The sequence below is a fragment of the Eschrichtius robustus genome, chromosome 15 (genome assembly GCF_028021215.1).
Source record: "Eschrichtius robustus isolate mEscRob2 chromosome 15, mEscRob2.pri, whole genome shotgun sequence".
Taxonomy (NCBI): Eukaryota; Metazoa; Chordata; class Mammalia; order Artiodactyla; family Eschrichtiidae; genus Eschrichtius; species Eschrichtius robustus.
Window position 1 is genome coordinate 18912109 of NC_090838.1, and position 19094 is coordinate 18931202.

The 19094-nt window shown below is 44.0% G+C and overlaps 2 protein-coding genes and 1 pseudogene across 5 annotated transcripts in view; 1 reads left to right on the top strand and 2 right to left on the bottom strand.

The window, feature by feature from the left end:
• FAM228B (family with sequence similarity 228 member B) overlaps nucleotides 1–8609 on the top strand; it is an 86191-nt gene extending 77582 nt beyond the window's left edge. Inside the window, exons 11-12 of one of the 2 annotated variants that reach the window (XM_068563934.1) lie at nucleotides 2614–2760; nucleotides 5348–8609. The gene's annotated coding sequence lies outside the window, so the exon portion shown is untranslated. The remainder of the gene's footprint in view (nucleotides 1–2613; nucleotides 2761–5347) is intronic. The other variant, XM_068563933.1, reaches the window with a different exon arrangement.
• Nucleotides 717–19094, bottom strand: part of ITSN2 (intersectin 2) — a 160032-nt gene continuing 141654 nt past the window's right edge. For all 3 annotated transcript variants that reach the window (XM_068563921.1, XM_068563920.1, XM_068563922.1), the window contains exons 32-39: nucleotides 9257–9355; nucleotides 7443–7610; nucleotides 6823–7038; nucleotides 6129–6250; nucleotides 5315–5397; nucleotides 2600–2683; nucleotides 1977–2150; nucleotides 717–1470 (exon numbers count right to left, since the gene is read on the bottom strand). In XM_068563921.1, coding sequence (XP_068420022.1) covers nucleotides 1313–1470; nucleotides 1977–2150; nucleotides 2600–2683; nucleotides 5315–5397; nucleotides 6129–6250; nucleotides 6823–7038; nucleotides 7443–7610; nucleotides 9257–9355 — 1104 coding nt within the window. In that variant the 3' untranslated portion in view covers nucleotides 717–1312. The remainder of the gene's footprint in view (nucleotides 1471–1976; nucleotides 2151–2599; nucleotides 2684–5314; nucleotides 5398–6128; nucleotides 6251–6822; nucleotides 7039–7442; nucleotides 7611–9256; nucleotides 9356–19094) is intronic.
• LOC137777764 (importin subunit alpha-1 pseudogene) lies at nucleotides 15539–17128 on the bottom strand (annotated as a pseudogene).

The window sequence follows — 19094 nt, forward strand, 5'->3', positions numbered from 1 at the left end:
GGCAGATCTTTTCCCAGTTGTACTCATTAACCCAGGGATTTAGTGTGTAAGAAAGACCTTATTTTTATCAGTGTTCAAGACAGAGTTCACATTTCAAAATCCAGAGGCTGAGTAAACAGCTCTGACAGGTGTGGATGTGTCTCTGACAGCATGGGGGCAGGGGGAGGGAGGGAGGTGCTTCTGGAGCTGGAGGGGCTGAGGGACCTGCTGATGATCTTTGATAGTTGTGCATTTTCTTCACGGCTAAGCTACCCCTGAGGTGTCTACTCAGCCAGGCAAACAGAGGCACTCAAAAGGGAACGCTCTAGCTCCCACAGAGATCATCCATTCTAGCCATCAAAGAAACCAAGCCCCAGAAACAGTAGGTCAAGTGACCAGAGTCACAGAGCAAGTCAATGGCAGTCAGTCAAGACGAGGCTCTGGGGTCTCCTGACTACTCCCCTGCCACATTCTGTCCTTGGTTTTTCTCACTGTTGCAGAAAGGAGATTTGGATTCATTACAAGCAACCCCTGAAATTACCTTTTAAAAGCCTTTCACATAGAAAGTAAATCAGTCAGGCTTTGAAGTTACATTCATAAACTTATATTTTTATTCTTTCTGTACATATTGGCAATGATAAAGCTTAAAGATGCATGTCCTATGACATGCAAAAACAAGGAATTTACATAAATAATTTATACTTCAGAAAATTAACGTTGAAAAATATTTTCCGCATCATTAGAGTTCACAGTATTTAAAGTAAATCAAGCTTTCCCCCTTAGATTTCAAACTATATTGTCTCAGCAGAGAATGATAAAAATCTAATCAGGAATAAAATGATCAAGTTCTGTTTTTATTCAGTGCACAAGTGGACACTATTCCATAATCTGTTCCCACGCTGAGGCTGCAGCATTTCTTCCCAGTCCTTCACCTCCTGAGTGGCTGTGACCCAGAGGAGGTCACGTGGTGTGGAATGGTTACAGCGTCACCCAAACCACCCACAGTGGACACATTCAACCAAGTGGTAACGTCTGGTGGTCTGATGCCTCATTTCCACATAATACTTTTTATAGCCCTGAAAATGGAAATCCTGGCATCTAAACACAGCCGAACATGTTAACACTAATACAAGGCACTGTGCTGTGGGGTTTGGTTTATTTATAGGGAAGGTCATGTTTGCATAGATTGCTAGCTTTAGTGTGCAATAAAATAGAGGCCCCAGCACGCGTGGCCTTGTGATGGATGAAGCGGCGTGACGCTCCGCCAGCTCAGGGACAGCACCGGCTATCTATCTTCTCCAGCCCCAGCCTAGTGAGCAGATCCCTAAGGCCCCTACAGGACAGTTTTTTGCTCAAAAAGCTGCAGGTCAAAGCGGACCCAGACCTCCCCAGTGGGGACCTCATGCAGCAGGAGTCGGCGGGTTGTAGGGCCTTTGCTTTCCTGTTCTGTTCGAATTTTTGCCACTGGAACTTCAGTGCGACCCAGGAAATCTGGTGAATAGACAAGTGAGAGTCAAAAGTCTTGTTAAAAAAAAAACTATCACAGAAGGAGTGTCTGAAACAGGATTCATAAAACTTTCAAATTCAAAACAAGTAGCTTCTTTTGGTTAATGGCTGTTGGATACTGTGAATGGATGGATGCATGCAGAACAAGGGATTTGTGTGAGGGAAACTCAGACTGCTGGGAATCCAAGCCTCCTTGGTCAGGGAATGGCTCACCCATTCAGTAGGTGCCAGGAGCACAGCGTTTCCATTAGGTAAGCAGGGGTGACTGGGGTCAAAGACCAGAAACACACCTGAGGCCACCCCCCTTTCCCCTGAGAAGGTACCCCCACCTGCAGCCAGCCACTGAGAGCTGCTGAGGACCATGGCCTGTGTCACTGCCCTTAGGTGTCTTGGGGTGAAAACAAGGCTGAGCACCCTGCTTCCAGACCCCAGATCCTAGAGTACGGGGGAAACTTCATATCCCCGCCCCCACCCCCCAAGTTATACTTTACCATCTGGTGAAAACTGGTCTCTGTCGAACATGGTAAGACACAGCACATCCTGATAAAGATCCTTAATAAAGAACTGGCAGTTAAAATTCCACTTGGGATTTAGTGTGTCCTGAAGGGTTCTGGTGGTGTAGCTCTGGGAGCCCATGCTGATTTCACAGTATGGATTGCTCTTTCCTGAACAAAAACAAACCAGTATACATGTGGCATGTGACAGTAGGGCCTCCTTTGAGCAGAAGCAGGATCTAAACAGATGTTTCTCTATCGACCATGGCCGCAGGGGTCACTGCCTGAGGGTCTGCGTCTGCCTTGTGGTCTCTGTTCCCAGTGCTGACAGCATCATAAACCTGGGGAGGGACTGACTGTGTGGGCTCGAACGCCAGGGCTGCTCCCCATGAGCATGTGTCAGTGCAGCTTGCTTCCTGCTTTCTCCACTCAGAAGCACTGAGGAAGGAGGCATCGGTATTTACTGGGAAACTAGAGTGATAATAATATTGGTTCAATAACCATTTTAGAGGCACTGGAAATACTGACTTTTTAAAAGTGTCCCATCATTCAATGTTCAGAAGAGTCATCAGCAAAGAGCAGGGTAGTTACCACGCCAGTTGAATGAAATAAGCATTTACCGTTTGGTTTACAGGCTTTTAGTTCTGTAGCTTCAATGACATGCACCATCAGACGCCCGATGCCTGAAGACTTTTGAGAGCGAGCTACAAAAGAGGAAGACGAGTGATGTTAATTTCTTCTCTGAGAATGCAGACAGCACAGTGATGACGCTAAGCTGTAGGTACTCACAGTCTGTCTTTCTGACCAACGCCAGCACTCCCCAGCCTCACCTGCCACTGAACTGGGCCTGGCAGCATCTGGCTGCTCTGTGACTTTGCCCAGGCTGTGTCGCCTGCTGGGGTACCTCGCCACCATCTCTGCCCATCAGCATCCTACACATCCTTCAACATGCAGGTCCAACCTCACCTCCCGGATCCCTTCCCTCCTCTGTGCATCCCGTAGCCTGCTGGGTCTGAACTTCTGTGTGAGTCCATCCCCTCTGTCAGGAGGGGCCATGGCACAGCACAGATTGTTTACTCATCCTTGTATTAACCCCTCAACTGCCTAGCAAGAAGTAACAGTAATAACATCATCATACATTATATTCATTCAGCACTTAAAAGCAGCTAATATTTATTGGATACTTACTTTGTGTTAGGCATGTGCTCGACTTTTACATAAGTTACATTATGTAAACTGCACATTTACTCTACAAGGTAGCTCTTTATAACTGCCATTGTCATATATGAGAAAACTGAGTCTTAGAAATGACTATAACATGCTTATGTCACAGAGCTTCTAAATGGCAAAGTCAAAACTTAAAACATCAGATACCAAAGGCCACGTTCTTTTTTTAGACTTTATTTTTAATTATTATTTTTTTTGGCTGTGCTGCGTGGTATGTGGGATCTTAGTTCCCCAACCAGGGACTGAACCCGTGCCCCCTGCAGTGGAAGTGGACTGGACCACCAGGGAAGTCCTCAAAGTCTACTTTCTTAACCGCTCACCATAATTCCAATTACATGTAAACACTTTAGCTTATAAACTTTTACTTAAGACCTTATTCTATTTAAGGAGGTACTCAGAAACACTTTTAATATGGAGAGAAATGAGTTAAGGAACTCAGATTATCTTGGTAACTATAAAGTTAGTTAAGCAGGGTTTGCCCTTAGGGGTTTAAAAACTAACAGAAAAGCTGCTTGGTGAGCTACTGACTTTTCAAAGCTCAGGGCAAGTAGAACCTTCTCTGTGAGAAGTGGCCCACCCCTCGTATGTGCCCACCCGCCCAGCAGGCACTTGCATTCAGTTCCCCTTGAAGGCAGGGCTGGGCCATATTCATTTTGTAGGCCCAGTTAAGCCTAGCACAGGGCCTGGCACAGAGTAAGTAATAAATGTCTAAAGAATGGAACACGTGGAAAGTGCATAACAATATGTACAGATAATGGTGTTAAGCAAAACTAATAAAGAAAAACTTTGATTTATCTTTGACCAATTAGATCATTATATGCTTTCTGAAAAGATTCAATCATTGATTTTTCAATAGCATGCCTTTAAAGTACCATTAAAATAAGATTCAATTAGCAAAAGCCAATTTACATGTACCTTTCAAGAGTATATAACAAAATAAGGGAAACCTGAGTTAAAAAACATAAAGAGCTGCAACTCCAGCAGCCAGGAACCTAAGTGGGAGGACTGGTCAGGGAAGGGCCTCGTGCCATAGCCTGGTGGGAGACTGGAGGGTCTTAATAGGGCTGTGCCACCAGGAGAGGACAAGACTATGCATATGGGGAAGAGAACCATGGAGAGAACATGCGGGACTCAGCAACTGTCTAGAAATGCGGGGGGAAGGGAGTGGTCGGAGAGCACATTTCCAGTGTGCGCCCAAGGACAATAACTACCGTCCACTGAGATTGTCGGGAGGAGCTACTTCTGGAAGGAGGTTAATCCCATGGGAGGAGTGGTGCAGGTGTTTCTGGAGAGCAGGGGCTGCAGGGACAGCAGGCCAGCTGTGACTGCTGAAGCTGGGGTGACATTAGGGAGAGAGGCTCAGAACTCCCGGGGTACGGTGGGAGGAAGCAGAGCTAGGAAGGAGATGAAAGATCTGATGGTTAGAAGGACCCTCGGGTGTCATGGGGTCCGGGGGAGGGAAGGGCCTCAATTTCCTGCTGTTGGGGAAAGCGAGCCAAGTTGTTGGGGGTGGTCACTGACGTCGTGTGAGCAAGCCATTTGCACAGAGTGATGGGACAGCAAGCGGGGTGAAGGGCTCTGAGTGTGGGGTCCCGGCCCCAGTGCTTGGAGAGGGAGGCTGGCTGGACCTGGAGGAGGGCTGGGGTAGAGGCTGGGTGGGGGGGGAGGAGGAGCAGAGTGTGGATGAGCTGAGGGGAAACAGGCCGTAGAAGTGAAGTTTGATGGAGCAAAATGGACCAAGCAGAGGTGGGGCTGGTTATGCAAAGGACAGACCCCTCCTCCTGGAAACAGGAGTGAAGAGCGTGTCTGGGGCGGAGGGACAGAGACTTTGCCACAGAGAGAAGGGAGGTCCCAGGGCTCGCACTGGATGACCCCTGTCTGTGTAGGGGGCAGTGGGGGGGCTCAGGGAGGCCCCCAGGAGGTTTGAAACACCTGCGGGAGGCCAGCGGGCTCTGCCAAGCTCGCTCGCGGCAAGTCTGGTCTTTCAGGCTGTCCCTGTTTATCCTCTCACTGCAGGAGCAGCAGCCTGTGCCCTGAAGCCGGGACCCCGCCCAGTGCCCAGGGCCCCCTGGTGGCTGGTTCCAACCCTCCCAGGCACCCCCGACTACCTTGATAAGCCTTCTCCCGTTTCTTCTTTTCAGTGTCGATGTACTGCTCAGATGCCGCCTTGATCTTCTGGACCCAGGCCGTCCTGGAGGAGAAGCAGAGAGCGCCATCGGGCAGATTTCTCACACGTCTTACAGGTCCACCAGGAGCCCCAGAGCTCTGTGCTCGCTAACCTTGGCTTTGAGAAGTTCCCAATCATAGACTTCACAGTAATTCAACTGAAGGACTTGTTTGCTAATTGAGGATCAAGCTTGAGAATTTCTAGAAAGTTCTTGACGGCACCAGGCACTTGTCAGGTGCTGGGCGCACAGAGATGGAAGATGCAATGGCAGCTCAGCACGACAAATGACAGGTTCTATTGCACAGAGAGCTGTGCACACAGCGGAGGAGGAGCTACACCCAGAGGACAGAGGACACGTGGCTGGCCAGGCAGGGAGGGAGGAAGGCACCCATGCAGAGGGCAGTGGGGGAGGGCAGACAATCCGGCTGGAGTGCAGGGTTGGGACTGAGACCCAGAGGCACGGGACAGCCCCAGAGAGCAGGCGAAGGAGAACAGACTGTCCCTGAGGGATTGCAGTAGGAAGTGAGGTGTTGGCTCTCCCACTTCAGAAGATCCCGAGGAGAGGCTGGAAGCAGGGAAGTGTGTTAGAGGCGTTTGCGGTAACCTGGCACGTCTAAGCCGAGGCCTGCCAGTGGGACTGTGGTGGAGGGGGAATGAGTAGGGCGTGAGCACGGGCTGGAGGTGGGTTTACGGTGGAGGGAGAGGTCGGGCTTTCTCCTAGGCCCCAAGGCAGGTCACGCGTGGTCAGGACTGACCTCTCATTAACGTTGTCTGTCCGGAGGGTGTAGACCCGGTCAATGTGAGAAATGTGGAAGACAGGTTCATCGCTGGAAGGGTCTGTGGGCAGTTTCACCAAGGCTTCATTCAGGAAAATGGGCTGAAAGAATTAGGGCCAAAACACAGGCTGTGAAATGGGTCAGAACACTCCTCCCTCCCACGTCCAGAGAACTGTCTGTTCTGAAGAGCCTTGTAGAGGGGTACAGCTTCCAGAGTCCTTTACTTAGGAGAAAAGAAACTGCCTCTGTTTCGTGAAAGTAAATATCTAGGGTAGATCAGATGTTACTAAAGTGGGGACAGGAGCTCCGAGTGTCTGTGACAGCTCACGTGACAGGGTCTCTCCTCCAGGCACTGACACTTGACCCTTCATGTCAGCCTTGGTTTTACGGAGAGACCCGATGCTGAATGTGGATGGAGGCGGGATCACACATCGTGTTTGCTGGGAAGGAAGCTGGAATCCATAGCTGGAATCCAGCTGGTGGCTGTCAGAGGGCAGTGAAGGCCCAGCCACACTAGGCTTCTTCCCTGGGAAGTGACAAAGGAAGCGTGAGCCGTCTGGAGGCAGGTGGAGAGAGTCCCATGAGGACAGGAAAGGCTCAGGCTGGGACGGAGGTCCTTAAAGGAAACACCTCGTTGTGCTCTTGATGCTACTGCCAGGAACGTTACACTTACCATTTTATACATTTTGAACTGAGCGTTGGACTTAGAGCTGAAAAGTTTCTCCGAGCCTGAGGAAACAGCAAACTGCTTGACCATGTAGGTGAGAAGCAGGAAGTCATTGAAGAGGAACCCGTGCAGCTCCTTGTTGCTCTTGGTCTTGTACAGCTTTCCGCTGTGCAGGAGCTTGCGGGGACCCAGGCAGTTGGTGAGGGAGTTGAAAACAAGTTGCTTAAAGAGAAAGAAACTGTCACTTTGTAACTCCTAGCACCCCTGGCGAGGCCAGTGCCCTGGACCTGAGGGAGGTGCGGTAGACCCTTCTAGGTGGGAATGTGGCTGTAATCATTCACTTTTACACAAAAGATCCTTACATTTATTTCTCTTCAAAGTTCAAACTGGCACAGTGAAAATAATTACTTACAAAACCACAGAATACTGATTCTACCGGCTGAATTCAAAGAACTCAAAACACCTGTCTTTATGAGAAAGGAAGATGACAACCCAAGAATGGGCAGGATGGTGCGTCTGCATGGGCTGAGCGGAGGCGTAGGCTGTCTACACTAGGGGAAGGCACGACCCTGGTTCCCCACCCAGAGCCTGCCTGGCGGCACCCAGCTCAGCCCCACAGGCCTCACCTCCGCGAGACCTTCACACTGCACGTGAGTCTGGATCCACTCCAGTCGGTCTGAATTTTCCTTCTCCCGAACGCCTTCATTAACTTGCGAGCAGAGCTCCTCTGCCCGCTCGAGGGCCAGCTTCAGAGAGGAGTGGTCTACGTGATTTTCTGGGGTGTTCTCCAGAATCTGGAAGAGAGGGGGCTGCGTCATATGGGATGTCTTACGTCTTCCACCTGCCCTGCCAGCTGGGTGCTGGGCGCTGGAAATACAATAGTGGGCGAGACTGTCGTTTACCCTTGAGAGGCTCAGGGCCCCTGAGTTCTCAGGGAGACAGGTGACTCAGTGACAAGAGGGTGGGCCAAGCGCTACGTGGACCAAGTGCCCTGTGGGTCTCTGGTGGCTCTCTAGCTGGGTCTGGGGATAGGCTGTATATGTAAGGGTGCCTCCCTACTTCCCCTAGTAACTTAAGCCATGTGCCTTTAGGGTGAACCCTCCAGTATAAACTGGCTGCACCTTTGAAAAGTATGTTAACTTGGTGAATAGCAACATTTCATTATATTTTTGGGGTCATTGATCCTTCTGAGAAATCTGCTGAAAGCAATGAATCCCCTGCCACGGAAAAAACACAATAAAACCATGTTGTCAGCATGTAGGAAAATGCATTCATTTCATTGGAAAGTGACTTCACACTAATGTTCCAAAGGTAAAGGGATAGAGGATGCAAATTTGTGTGGTCCCTCTGGAAATTAGCGGGCCCATCAGTAGACGACTCCTGTGCTTCATTTACAGTGCCAAAATGTGAAAAAGCTCTGAAAGCCTAAAGCTTTTTTCATTACTCATTTAGTGGCAAAACTTGACCTAAACTGAAGAGATGTACTTTTTAAGTCTACTTATAGTGATTATTCATGAATTTCATTGTAGGACTATTAATGTGTTGCTTATTGGTGCTGCCCAGGCTTTGTTGGGGTGTCATGTAATATACAGCATTTGAATTACACTCTGAATTCTGAAACACATCTGGCCCCAAATATTTCAGGTAAGGGACTGTGGATTAATGTGTATTAACGGGTCCATTTGGTATCAGAACTGTGACATTAGCTCTGTAACATAAGGTCTATATTGAGTTAACATGGTTTACAGACCAGAGATCAAGGCATCATCAATAAAAGCAACAGTCTTATATTATTTCTACTGTTTTTCTTTGTAAGATGATTAAAATTACCTCAATGATTACCTGTGGAATAATACTTTGAAAGTCTGCCTTCTCCTTAGAAGGCATATCAGCTCGAGAGGCCAACATTGTTTGTCTCAGAAAGATGAGTGGAATTGTAGAGGGACTGTGTAGTCAGCCAGCTGAGGTAGGGTACAGCCAGGGGACGATGAGCTGTCTAGGACACTGAGTGGAGACTGCTGGGACATCTGGGCTACACATTCAGCTGGTAGATGAATTCAGATCTCAGCAGGAAGACTGGACCCCAAGGTCATACTAACTGTGGACTCCTTCCACAGCTGGAGACCTAGAGGCCATTGCCGTGCCTAGACAACATACATTCATGACCCCGAGAGGCCAGGGAGCTTCCTGGGAAGGGGGAGGACAGGTAACCCAAATGACCCTGGATACCTCTTTTATTTGCCCACTTCAAGGATTTATCCCTTCAGACTGCATGTGTGTCCATGGGCGCGTGCGCGCGCACACACACACACACACGGTGCCTGGTCCATCAGACAGTGGAGTAGGACCATGGGGTGGGTGGCTGGTGTATTTGGAGGCTCCCTGACTATCAGCCTCTGTGAACCTCAAAGGGTCCTGCTTCTCCCAGCCGGACACTCACACTTCTGATGAGGAGGGGGTAGCGGGTGATCCTCTGCATGGGCTTCAGCAGGAAGCTGGAAAGGGGCATTCCTTTACATCGAGGGTCAGATGCCAGCTTCTGCAAAATAATTGAGAGGCTTATGAGGAAATCATAGCCTAAGGAAAACAAGGAAACATTGGCTATTCTCCTGACTTTGACCACCTTTTAGATTTCTAACTTCTTTTAAAAACTCAGGATCCAAAATGATACGTATCAGGTTAACAGCAGGAATATCCCACCTCATGTGCCAAAGCCAGCGGATGCTTTCAGTTCTTTCTTACGTGCGTTTGACAGCCTGTGCAATCCCTCCCTCCCATTGCTTCCGGAACCAGACTGTCTTCCCAGCCCACTGACCCTCTCAGTCTTCCTCACTCCTTTCCTCTCCTCTGCCCAAGATCCCACACGATTGAGCCCCACAGTGTGACCCAGACCAGCTGTGGAGCTCTACACTTGCCAAATTACTCTCCGTCTCACCTGGATGTCCCAAAGGCACCTCAATACCCCAACATACCCCCAAGTGAAGTCCTCGTTTTCCCTCATAAAAGCATCCTCTTCTACCCCTATTCCTTCCAGAGTTGGTAGCACCATTCTTTACCCACTCACCTTCCCCCACACATACCTAGGAGTTACCACTGATGCCAGTCTGTCTTCTAAGTAGCTCTTGATCTCCCCCATCTCTGCCTGCTCATCACCCTGCTTCATTCATAACAATACATTTACTGAGCACCTGCTATGAGCCAGGCTCACAATGTCCCTTCTGCTCTTCCTTCACTTGGCTAATTCATATTCATCTCTGAAGACTCAGATTAGCCTCCTCCAGTCCAGGCTCTCCCCTTCTTCACGCCTCCCCTCCTTTTCAGTGATTCTTCTCAAGCCCCCAAGGCTTCCTTTATCATCGTGCCACATCTGGACTGGGTAACACAGGTAGAGGCATCACATATGAGGTGTCTCCATAACTCCCACCCAGACTGTTAACTCCAGGATGCCAAGGACCACATTTATTTGCTTCTACTCCTAGGACTAGTACAGGACCTAACAGAGTAGCTAGTACTCTAGTATGATCATTTTAATGACTGAAAAATAATACATTTACTATAATTTACCTAATCATTTCCCACTATGGGATATTAAAATTACCCCCTCCTTTTGTTTTTGGATATATATATGTTCCTAAGATAAGCATCTTCATGGTATTTATTTCTATATTTTCTGAGTCTTTTTAAAAAGTAACATTTTAGAACACAGCTTGTTAGATCTGCTTTTTAATGTAATCAACACCACGCCTTTCATTATGAGACTAAACACTTTTTATTTTTGCTATTGTTACAATTGTGGTGACACTGACGTCCTATTTACATCCTATTTTTTTAATTCCTATTTTTATCACTATTTGAAAAAATTTTAAATCTTTTACTATGCTTTAGAAGGTAAATGTCCTATATTTAATACTACTATTATTTTAAAACATTCACATATACTCATAATTCCACATTTATCTAATTATTCTGATTAATGTTTGTTTCTGTGATCTTGGTTTCTTTCTATGTTTCTTCTAGTTCATTTCTAGGCAACACCTTGCCTCCCACCAATTGAAGGGTTCTGTCCTCAGTGCCTTATACTGAACCATTTTTACATCCGAGATCATCATAAGATAAATAAATAAAATTAGCATTTATTGAATGCTTACTATGTGCTGGTCTCTGTGCTAAAGTACTTTAAAAGTATTATCTGATTGTCTCCAGGTGAGAGATGAGGGGACTTAAGGCATCAAATGTTAAGAAACTTGTCCTGGTCACACAGTGGACCGTGATGGGGCTGGAATTTCAGCCCGAGCAGTCCAATTCTGAAGGCTGTCTTGTTCTGAGCATGAAACTGTGTTGCCTCCTGGAATTGATCCTATTTGGTTATGACAGACTCTTCTTTTCATGTAATGCTTAATTTTATTCACTGTTATTTTAATTAAGATTTTAACAACTATATTTATAAAAGATATTCAGTTATAACTTTGTTTTTCATTTTTGTAATTAAACACAAAAACAGGCCTTAGGGTTAGAGTCACTTTTGTCTTTTATAATGAATTAGGTAGGCTTTCTATTTTTTTCTGGGATCTGTAACAGTTTATATAAAATGGAATAATCTATTCCTTTATTGTTGTAAAGAATTCACCATTAAATCCATCAAGTGAAACTAGCTCCTCTTTTGGGGTAGGTTACTCAGTTTTTTCCCTTGTTTAATATTATCTTCAGATTTTCTATTCTTTTTTTAAACATCTTTATTGGAGTGTAGTTAACTTTAAAATGTTGTGTTAGTTTCTGCTGTATAACAAAGTGAATCAGCTATATGTATACATATATCCCCATATCTCCTCCCTCTTGTGTCTCCCTCCCACCCTCCCTATCCCAGCCCTCTAGGTGGTCACAGAGCACCGAGCTGATCTCCCTGTGCTATGCAGCTGCTTCCCACTAGCTATCTATTTTACATTTGGTAGTGTATATATGTCCATGCCACTCACTTCGTCCCAGCTTCCCCTCCCCCTTCCCATGTCCTCAAGTCCATTCTCTACGTCTGTGTCTTTATTCCTGTCCTGCCCCTAGGTTCATCAGAACCATTTTTGTTTTTTTAGATTTCATATTATGTGTTAGCATACGGTATTTGTTTTTCTGACTTACTTCACTCTGTATGACAGACTCTAGGTCCATCCATCTCACCACAAATAGCTCAACTGCATTTTTTATGGCTGAGTAATATTCCATTGTATATATGTACCACATCTTCTTTATCCATTCATCTGTTGATGGACACTTAGGTTGCTTCCATGTCCTGGCTACTGTAAATAGTGCTGCACAATAGACATTGTGGTACATGTCTCTTTCTGAATTATGGTTTTCTCAGGGTATATGCCCAGTAGTGGGATTGCTGGGTCACATGGTAATTTTATTTTTAGTTTTTTAAGGAACCTCCATACTGTTCTCCATAGTGGCTGTATCAATTTACATTCCCACCAACAGTGCAAGAGGGTTCCCTTTTCTCCACACCCTCTCCAGCATTTATTGTTTGTAGATCTTTTGATGATGGCCATTCTGACCGGTGTGAGGTGATATCTCATTGTAGTTTTGATTTGCATTTCTCTAATGATTAGTGATGTTGAGCATCCTTTCATGTGTTTGTTGGCAGTCTGTATATCTTCTTTGGAGAAATGTCTCTTTAGGTCTTCTGCCCGTTTTTGGATTGGGTTGTTTGTTTTTCTGATATTGAGCTCCATGAGCTGCTTGTATATTTTGGAGATTAATCTTTTGTCAGTTGCTTCATTTGCAAATATTTTCTCCCATTCTGAGGGTTGTCTTTTTGTCTTCTTTGTGGTTTCCTTTGCTGTGCAAAAGCTTTTAAATTTAATTAGGTCCCATTTGTTTATTTTTATTTCCATTTCTCTAGGAGGCGGGCCAAAAAGGATCTTGCTGTGATTTATGTCATAGAGTGCTCTGCCTATGTTTTCCTCTAAGAGTTTTATAGTGTTTAGCCTTACATTTAGGTCTTTAATCCATTTTGAGCTTATTTTTGTGTATGATGTTAGGAAGTGTTCTAATTTCATTCTTTGAAGAGGCTGTCTTTTCTCCATTGTATATTCCTGCCTCCTTTATCAAAGATAAGGTGACCATATGTGCGTGGGTTTATCTCTGGGCTTTCTATCCTGTTCCATTAATCTATATTTCTGTTTTTGTGCCAGTACCATACTGTCTTGATTACTGTAGCTTTGTAGTATAGTCTGAAGCCAGAGAGCCTGATTCCTCCAGCTCCGTTTTTCTTTCTCAAGATTGCTTTGACTATTCGGGGTCTTTTGTGTTTCCATACAAATCGTGAAATTTTTTGTTCTAGTTCTGTGAAAAATGGCATTGGTAATTTGATAGGGATTGCACTGAATCTGTAGATTGCTTTGGGTAGTACAGTCATTTTCACAATATTGATTCTTCCAATCCAAGAACATGGTATATCTCTCCATCTGTTGGTATGGTCTTTAATTTCTTTCATCAGTGTCTTATAGTTTTCTGCATACAGGTCTTTTGTCTCCCTAGGTAGGTTTATTCCTAGGTATTTTACTCTTTTTGTTGCAATGGTAAATGGGAGTGTTTCCTTAATTTCTCTTTCAGATTTTTCATCATTAGTGTATAGGAATGCAAGAGATTTCTGTGCATTAATTTTGTATCCTGCTACTTTACCAAAGTCATTGATTAGCTCTAGTAGTTTTCTGGTAGCATCTTTAGGATTCTCTATGTATAGTATCATGTCATCTGCAAACAGTGACAGCTTTACTTCTTCTTTTCCAATTTGGATTCCTTTTATTTCTTTTTCTTCTCTGATTGCTGTGGCTAAAACTTCCAAAACTATGTTGAATGATAGTGATGAGAGTGGACATCCTTGTCTTGTTCCTGATCTTAGAGGAAATGGTTTCAGTTTTTCATCATCGAGAACAATGTTGGCTGTGGGTCTGTCATATATGGCTTTTATTATGTTGAGGTAGGTTGCCTCTATGCCTACTTTCTGGAGAATTTTTATCATAAATGGGTGTTGAATTTTGTCAAAAGCTTTTCTGCATCTATTGAGATTACCATATGGTTTTTATCCTTCAATTTGTGAATATGATGTATCACAATGATTGACTGGCATATATTGAAGAATCCTTGCATTCCTGGGATAAACCCCACTTGATCATGGTGTATGATCCTTTTAATGTGCTGTTGGATTCTGTTTGCTAGTATTTTGTTGAGGATTTTTGCATCTATGTTCATCAGTGATATTGGCCTGTAGTTTTTTTGTGTGTGTGTGACATCTTTGTCTGGTTTTGGTATCAGGGTGATGGTGGCCTCATAGAATGAATTTGGGAGTGTTCCTCCCTCTGCTATATTTTGGAAGAGTTTGAGAAGGATAGGTGTTAGCTCTTCTCTAAATGTTTGATAGAATTCACCTGTGAAGCCATCTGGTCCTGGGCTTTTTGTTTGTTGGAATATTTTTTTTTTTTTTTTTTTTTTTTTTTTTAAATTTGGACTTTATTTTTTTCATCTCCCCTTGCCTGGAGCAATCTATCATTGGTTTGGAGTATGTTGTTTCTTTCTTTTCTTTTTTTTTAAATTAATTTATTTATTTATGGCTGTGTTGGGTCTTCGTTTCTGTGCGAGGGCTTTCTCTAGTTGCGGCAAGCGGGGGCCACTCTTCATCGCGGTGCGCGGGCCTCTCACTATCGCGGCCTCTCTTGTTGCGGAGCACAGGCTCCAGACGCGCAGGCTCAGTAGTTGTGGCTCACGGGCCTAGCCGCTCCGCGGCATGTGGGATCTTCCCAGACCAGGGCTTGAACCCGTGTCCCCTGCATTGGCAGGCAGACTCTCAACCACTGCGCCACCAGGGAAGCCCTGTTGGAATATTTTTAATCACAGTTTCAATTTCAGTGCTTGTGATTGGTCTGTTTATATTTTCTATTTCTTCCTGGTTCAGTCTCGGAAGGTTGTGCTTTTCTAAGAATTTGTCCATTTCTTCCAGTTGTCCATTTTATTGGCATATAGTTGCTTGTAGTAATCTCTCATGATCCTTTGTATTTCTGCAGTGTCAGTTGTTACTTCTTTTTCATTTCTAATTCTGTTGATTTGAGTCTTCTCCCTTTTTTTCTTGATGAGTCTGGCTAATGGTTTATCAATTTTGTTTATCTTCCCAAAGAACCAGCTTTTAGTTTTATTGATATTTGCTACTGTTTCCTTCATTTCTTTTTCATTGATTTCTGATCTGAGCTTTATGATTCCTTTCCTTCTGCTAACTTTGGGGTGTTTTTTTTTTTGTTGTTCTTCTTTTCTCTAATTGCTTTAGATGTAAGGTTAGGTTGTCTATTTGAGATTTTTCTTTTTTCTTGAGGTAGGATTGCTATAAACTTCCCTCTTAGAACTGCTTTTGCTGCATCCCATAGGTTTTGGGTCATCGAGTTTTCACTGTCACTTGTTTCTAGGTAATTTTTTTTTTTTAAGTAAAGAAAAAGGTGGAATTTAATCTTTATTTACAGGACACTGCAAGGTATGAAATTCCACATAGAAATAAGAAGCCCATTGAGAGGAGAAGCTTCATACAGTATGTACAGTTTGGAACTGTTCAAGTATAGTTTCTTTGTAAAAAGTGCTACAATAACAAACCACATGTAAAAAGAGTTCTTAGTAGAGAAACAGTAAGACAAACTTCTACCAAACATAGTATACAACAAAGAACCTTATGCCTCAGAGGTACAATCTAAAAGCTGAAGGCCCCAGCAGTGCCATCCTGAACTTGGAATGTATACCCTTCAGAGGGAGTTTCCAGCACAACATTTTGATCTTCCTCTTCTTCCACAGAGAAATACTTCTCAATCAAGTTTAATGAAGCTTTGTACACAGACTCATTTTCATGGTTTTGTAGAGCTTCAGTTTTGTCCAAACCTCCACATTCTTCAATCATTATACTAAGTTTCTCAGTTTCACCTAGTTTCTCAGCAGCCTGAAAGATATTTGAAATGGCAGCCAGAATAACCAGAATAATTTTGGTGTCTTTTGCAGTTAGGAGGTTCATCAATGGTTCTATTATGCCACAATGAACAAGGTATACGATCTGCTCAACTGTTCCGCCACTTGTATAGTTGGTCACAGCCCATACAGCTTCCTTTTGTGTCTTAAAGTCTGTCTTAGAGAGAACGCCAACAAGGAATGGGACTAATCCATGATTTACGACTTGTTATATCTTGTCCTGGCGGCCAGCCGTGATGTTTGACATTGTCCACGTAGCTTCCTTCTGAATATTAGTTTTGGAGTTTGTTAGCAGGCTGGGAAAGATGGCAAGTGCTCCTGCATCCATTACAACCTGAGTCTGTTCATCTGTCCCAGTGACAATATTCCCTATGGCTCTTAGCATGGGAATCACAATTGGCAATTCAGTAGCTCCTAAAAGCTTCACAAGTTGGGGTACAACCCCAGTTTTCACGACCATTTCAATCCATTCATTTGGACCATTGGTAAGGTAGGAAATAGCCCTGCAGGTATCAGCTAAAACTTCTGGATCATCGTGATGCAGGAGACGAACTAAAGTAGGAAGAATTTGCTCAACAGCATCTAAGGGGGGGTGCGGGATTCTTGTTGCGACAAAGATTTGAAAGTGTCCAGGTAAGATTACGTAAGTAAACACATGCTAAAGATGACGTATCAGGAACCGCCAAAAGTGCCAAGAGCGGGTCAACTGCACCATACTTAATAACCAAGTCTCGGAAAACTGAGTCATCACCTGCAATGTTTCCTAGAGCCCATACAGCTTGTTCACTGATGTGAGCATGGGGAGATGCCAACAGAGAAATGAATGCTGGGATAGCACCTCCATCTACCACAGCCTTGGTCTGTTTTGATGTCCCGGAAGCAATGTTAGTGAGGGCCCAAGCAGATTCAAACTGAATGGGACTACAGTCAGTTCTGCCCAAGAAGGACACAGTTTTGGAATCAAACCAGCCCAGATTATGCTGTCTATGGGGGGCTGTTTTTCCCTAGAAAGCAGTTTCCTAGCAGCTTGAGTAGCTTGGAGCTGGTTTTCCAAATTGTTGCTATTTATGCCTTTGACAATGTCATCAACAGACCAATTTACAGCGCCCTGGTTGTTGTGGTTTTCCTGCAGTGGAGAAGCAGCAGCATCTGGAAAAGAGCTGACATTTCTCCTTTTCAGCATCCGGTCATCCTTCTTAGCTTTCTGGAACTCCACATTAACCTCTATGCAGTGCTGCCTCATTTCTGTACTGTCTTTCCCCTTGTTCCTGAATCTGTTAAGGCAGGCAGCTGGTGAATTAGCATTCTCATTGGTGGACATGGTTATGAGACAAAGGGAGAAAGCTACACAGCTGGCTCAAGCTTCCACAGGAAGTGGTGTGGGGCGCACAGGCTGAGGATCAGCTGCCCTCAAAATGTCCACCACGGTCAGCCTAGGACGGTGTCTCTAGGTAGTTTTTGATTTCCTCTTTGATTTCTTCAGTGATCTCTTGGCTATTTAGTAGTGTATTGTTTAGCCTCCATGTGTTTGTATTTTTTACAGTTTTTTTTTCCTGTAATTGATATCTAGTCTCATAGCGTTGTGGTTGGAAAAGATACTTGATACAATTTCAATTTTCTTAAATTTACCAAGGCTTGATTTGTGACCCAAGATATGATCTATCCTGGAGAATGTTCCATGAGCACTTGAGAAGAAAGTGTATTCTGTTGTTTTTGGACAGAATGTCCTATAAATATCAATTAAGTCCATCTTGTCTAATGTGTCATTTAAACTTTGTGTTTCCTTATTTATTTTCATTTTGGATGATCTGTCCATTGGTGAAAGTGGGGTGTTAAAGTCCCCTACTATTATTGTGTTACTGTCGATTTCCCTTTTATGGCTGTTAGCATTTGCCTTACGTATTGAGGTGCTCCTATGTTGGGTGCATAAATATTTACAATTGTTATATCTTCTTCTTGGATTGATCCCCTGATCATTATGTAGTGTCCTTCTTTGTCTCTTGTAATAGTTTTTATTTTAAAGTCTATTTTATCTGATATGAGAACTGCTACTCCAGCTTTCTTTTGATTTCCATTTGCATGGAATATCTTTTTCCATCCCATTACTTTCAGTCTGTATGCATCCCTAGGTCTGAAGTGGGTCTCTTGTAGACAGCATATATATGGGTCTCGTTTTTGTATTCATTCAGCCAGTCTACGTCTTTTGGTTGGAGCATTTAATCCATTTACATTTAACATCATTATTGATATGTATGTTCCTATTACCATTTTCTTAATTGTTTTGGGTTTGTTTTTGTAGGTCTTTTCCTTCTCTTGTGTTTCCTCCCTAGAGAAGTTCCTGTAGCATTTGTTGTAAATCTGGTTTGGTGGTGCCGAATTCTCTTTAACTTTTGCTTGTCTGTAAAGGTTTTAATTTCTCCATCGAATCTGAATGAGATCCTTACTGGGTAGAGTAATCTTGGTTGTAGGTTTTTCCCTTTCATCACTTTAAATATGTCCTTCTGCTCCCTTCTGGCTTGCAGAGTTTCTGCTGAAAGATCAGCTGTTAACCTTATGGGGATTCCCTTGTATGTTATTTGTTGCTTTTCCCTTGCTGCTTTTAATATTTTTTTCTTTGTATTTAAGTTTTGATAGTTTGATTAATATGTGTCTTGGCATGTTTCTCCTTGGATTTATCCTGTATGGGACTCTCTGCACTTCCTGGACTTGACTATTTCCTTTCCCATGTTACGGAAGTTTTCAACTATAATCTCTTCAAATGTTTTCTCAGACTCTTTCTTTTTCTCCTCTTCTTCTGGGACCCCTATAATTTGAATGTTGGTGCATTTGATGTTGTCCCAGAGGTCTCTGAGACTGTCCTCAATTCTTTTCATTCTTTTTTCTTTATTCTGCTCTGTGGTAGTTATTTCCACTATTTTATCTTCCAGGTCCCTTATCTGTTCTTCTGCCTCAGTTATTCAGCTACTGATTCCTTCTAGAGAATTTTTACTTTCACTTATTGTGTTGTTCATCATTGTTTGTTTGCTCTTTAGTTCTTCCAGGTCCTTGTTAAACGTTTCTTGTATTTTCTCCATTGTATTTCCAAGATTTTGGATCATCTTTACTATCATTACCCTGAATTCTTTTTCAGGTAGACTATTTCCTCTTCATTTGTTTGGTCTGGTGGGTTTTTACCTTGCTCCTTCATCTGCTGCATATTTCTCTGGCTTCTCATTTTTGTGTAACTTACGACCCCTTTAGGGTCTCCTTTTCACAGGCTGCAGGTTCGCTGTTCCTGTTGTTTTTGG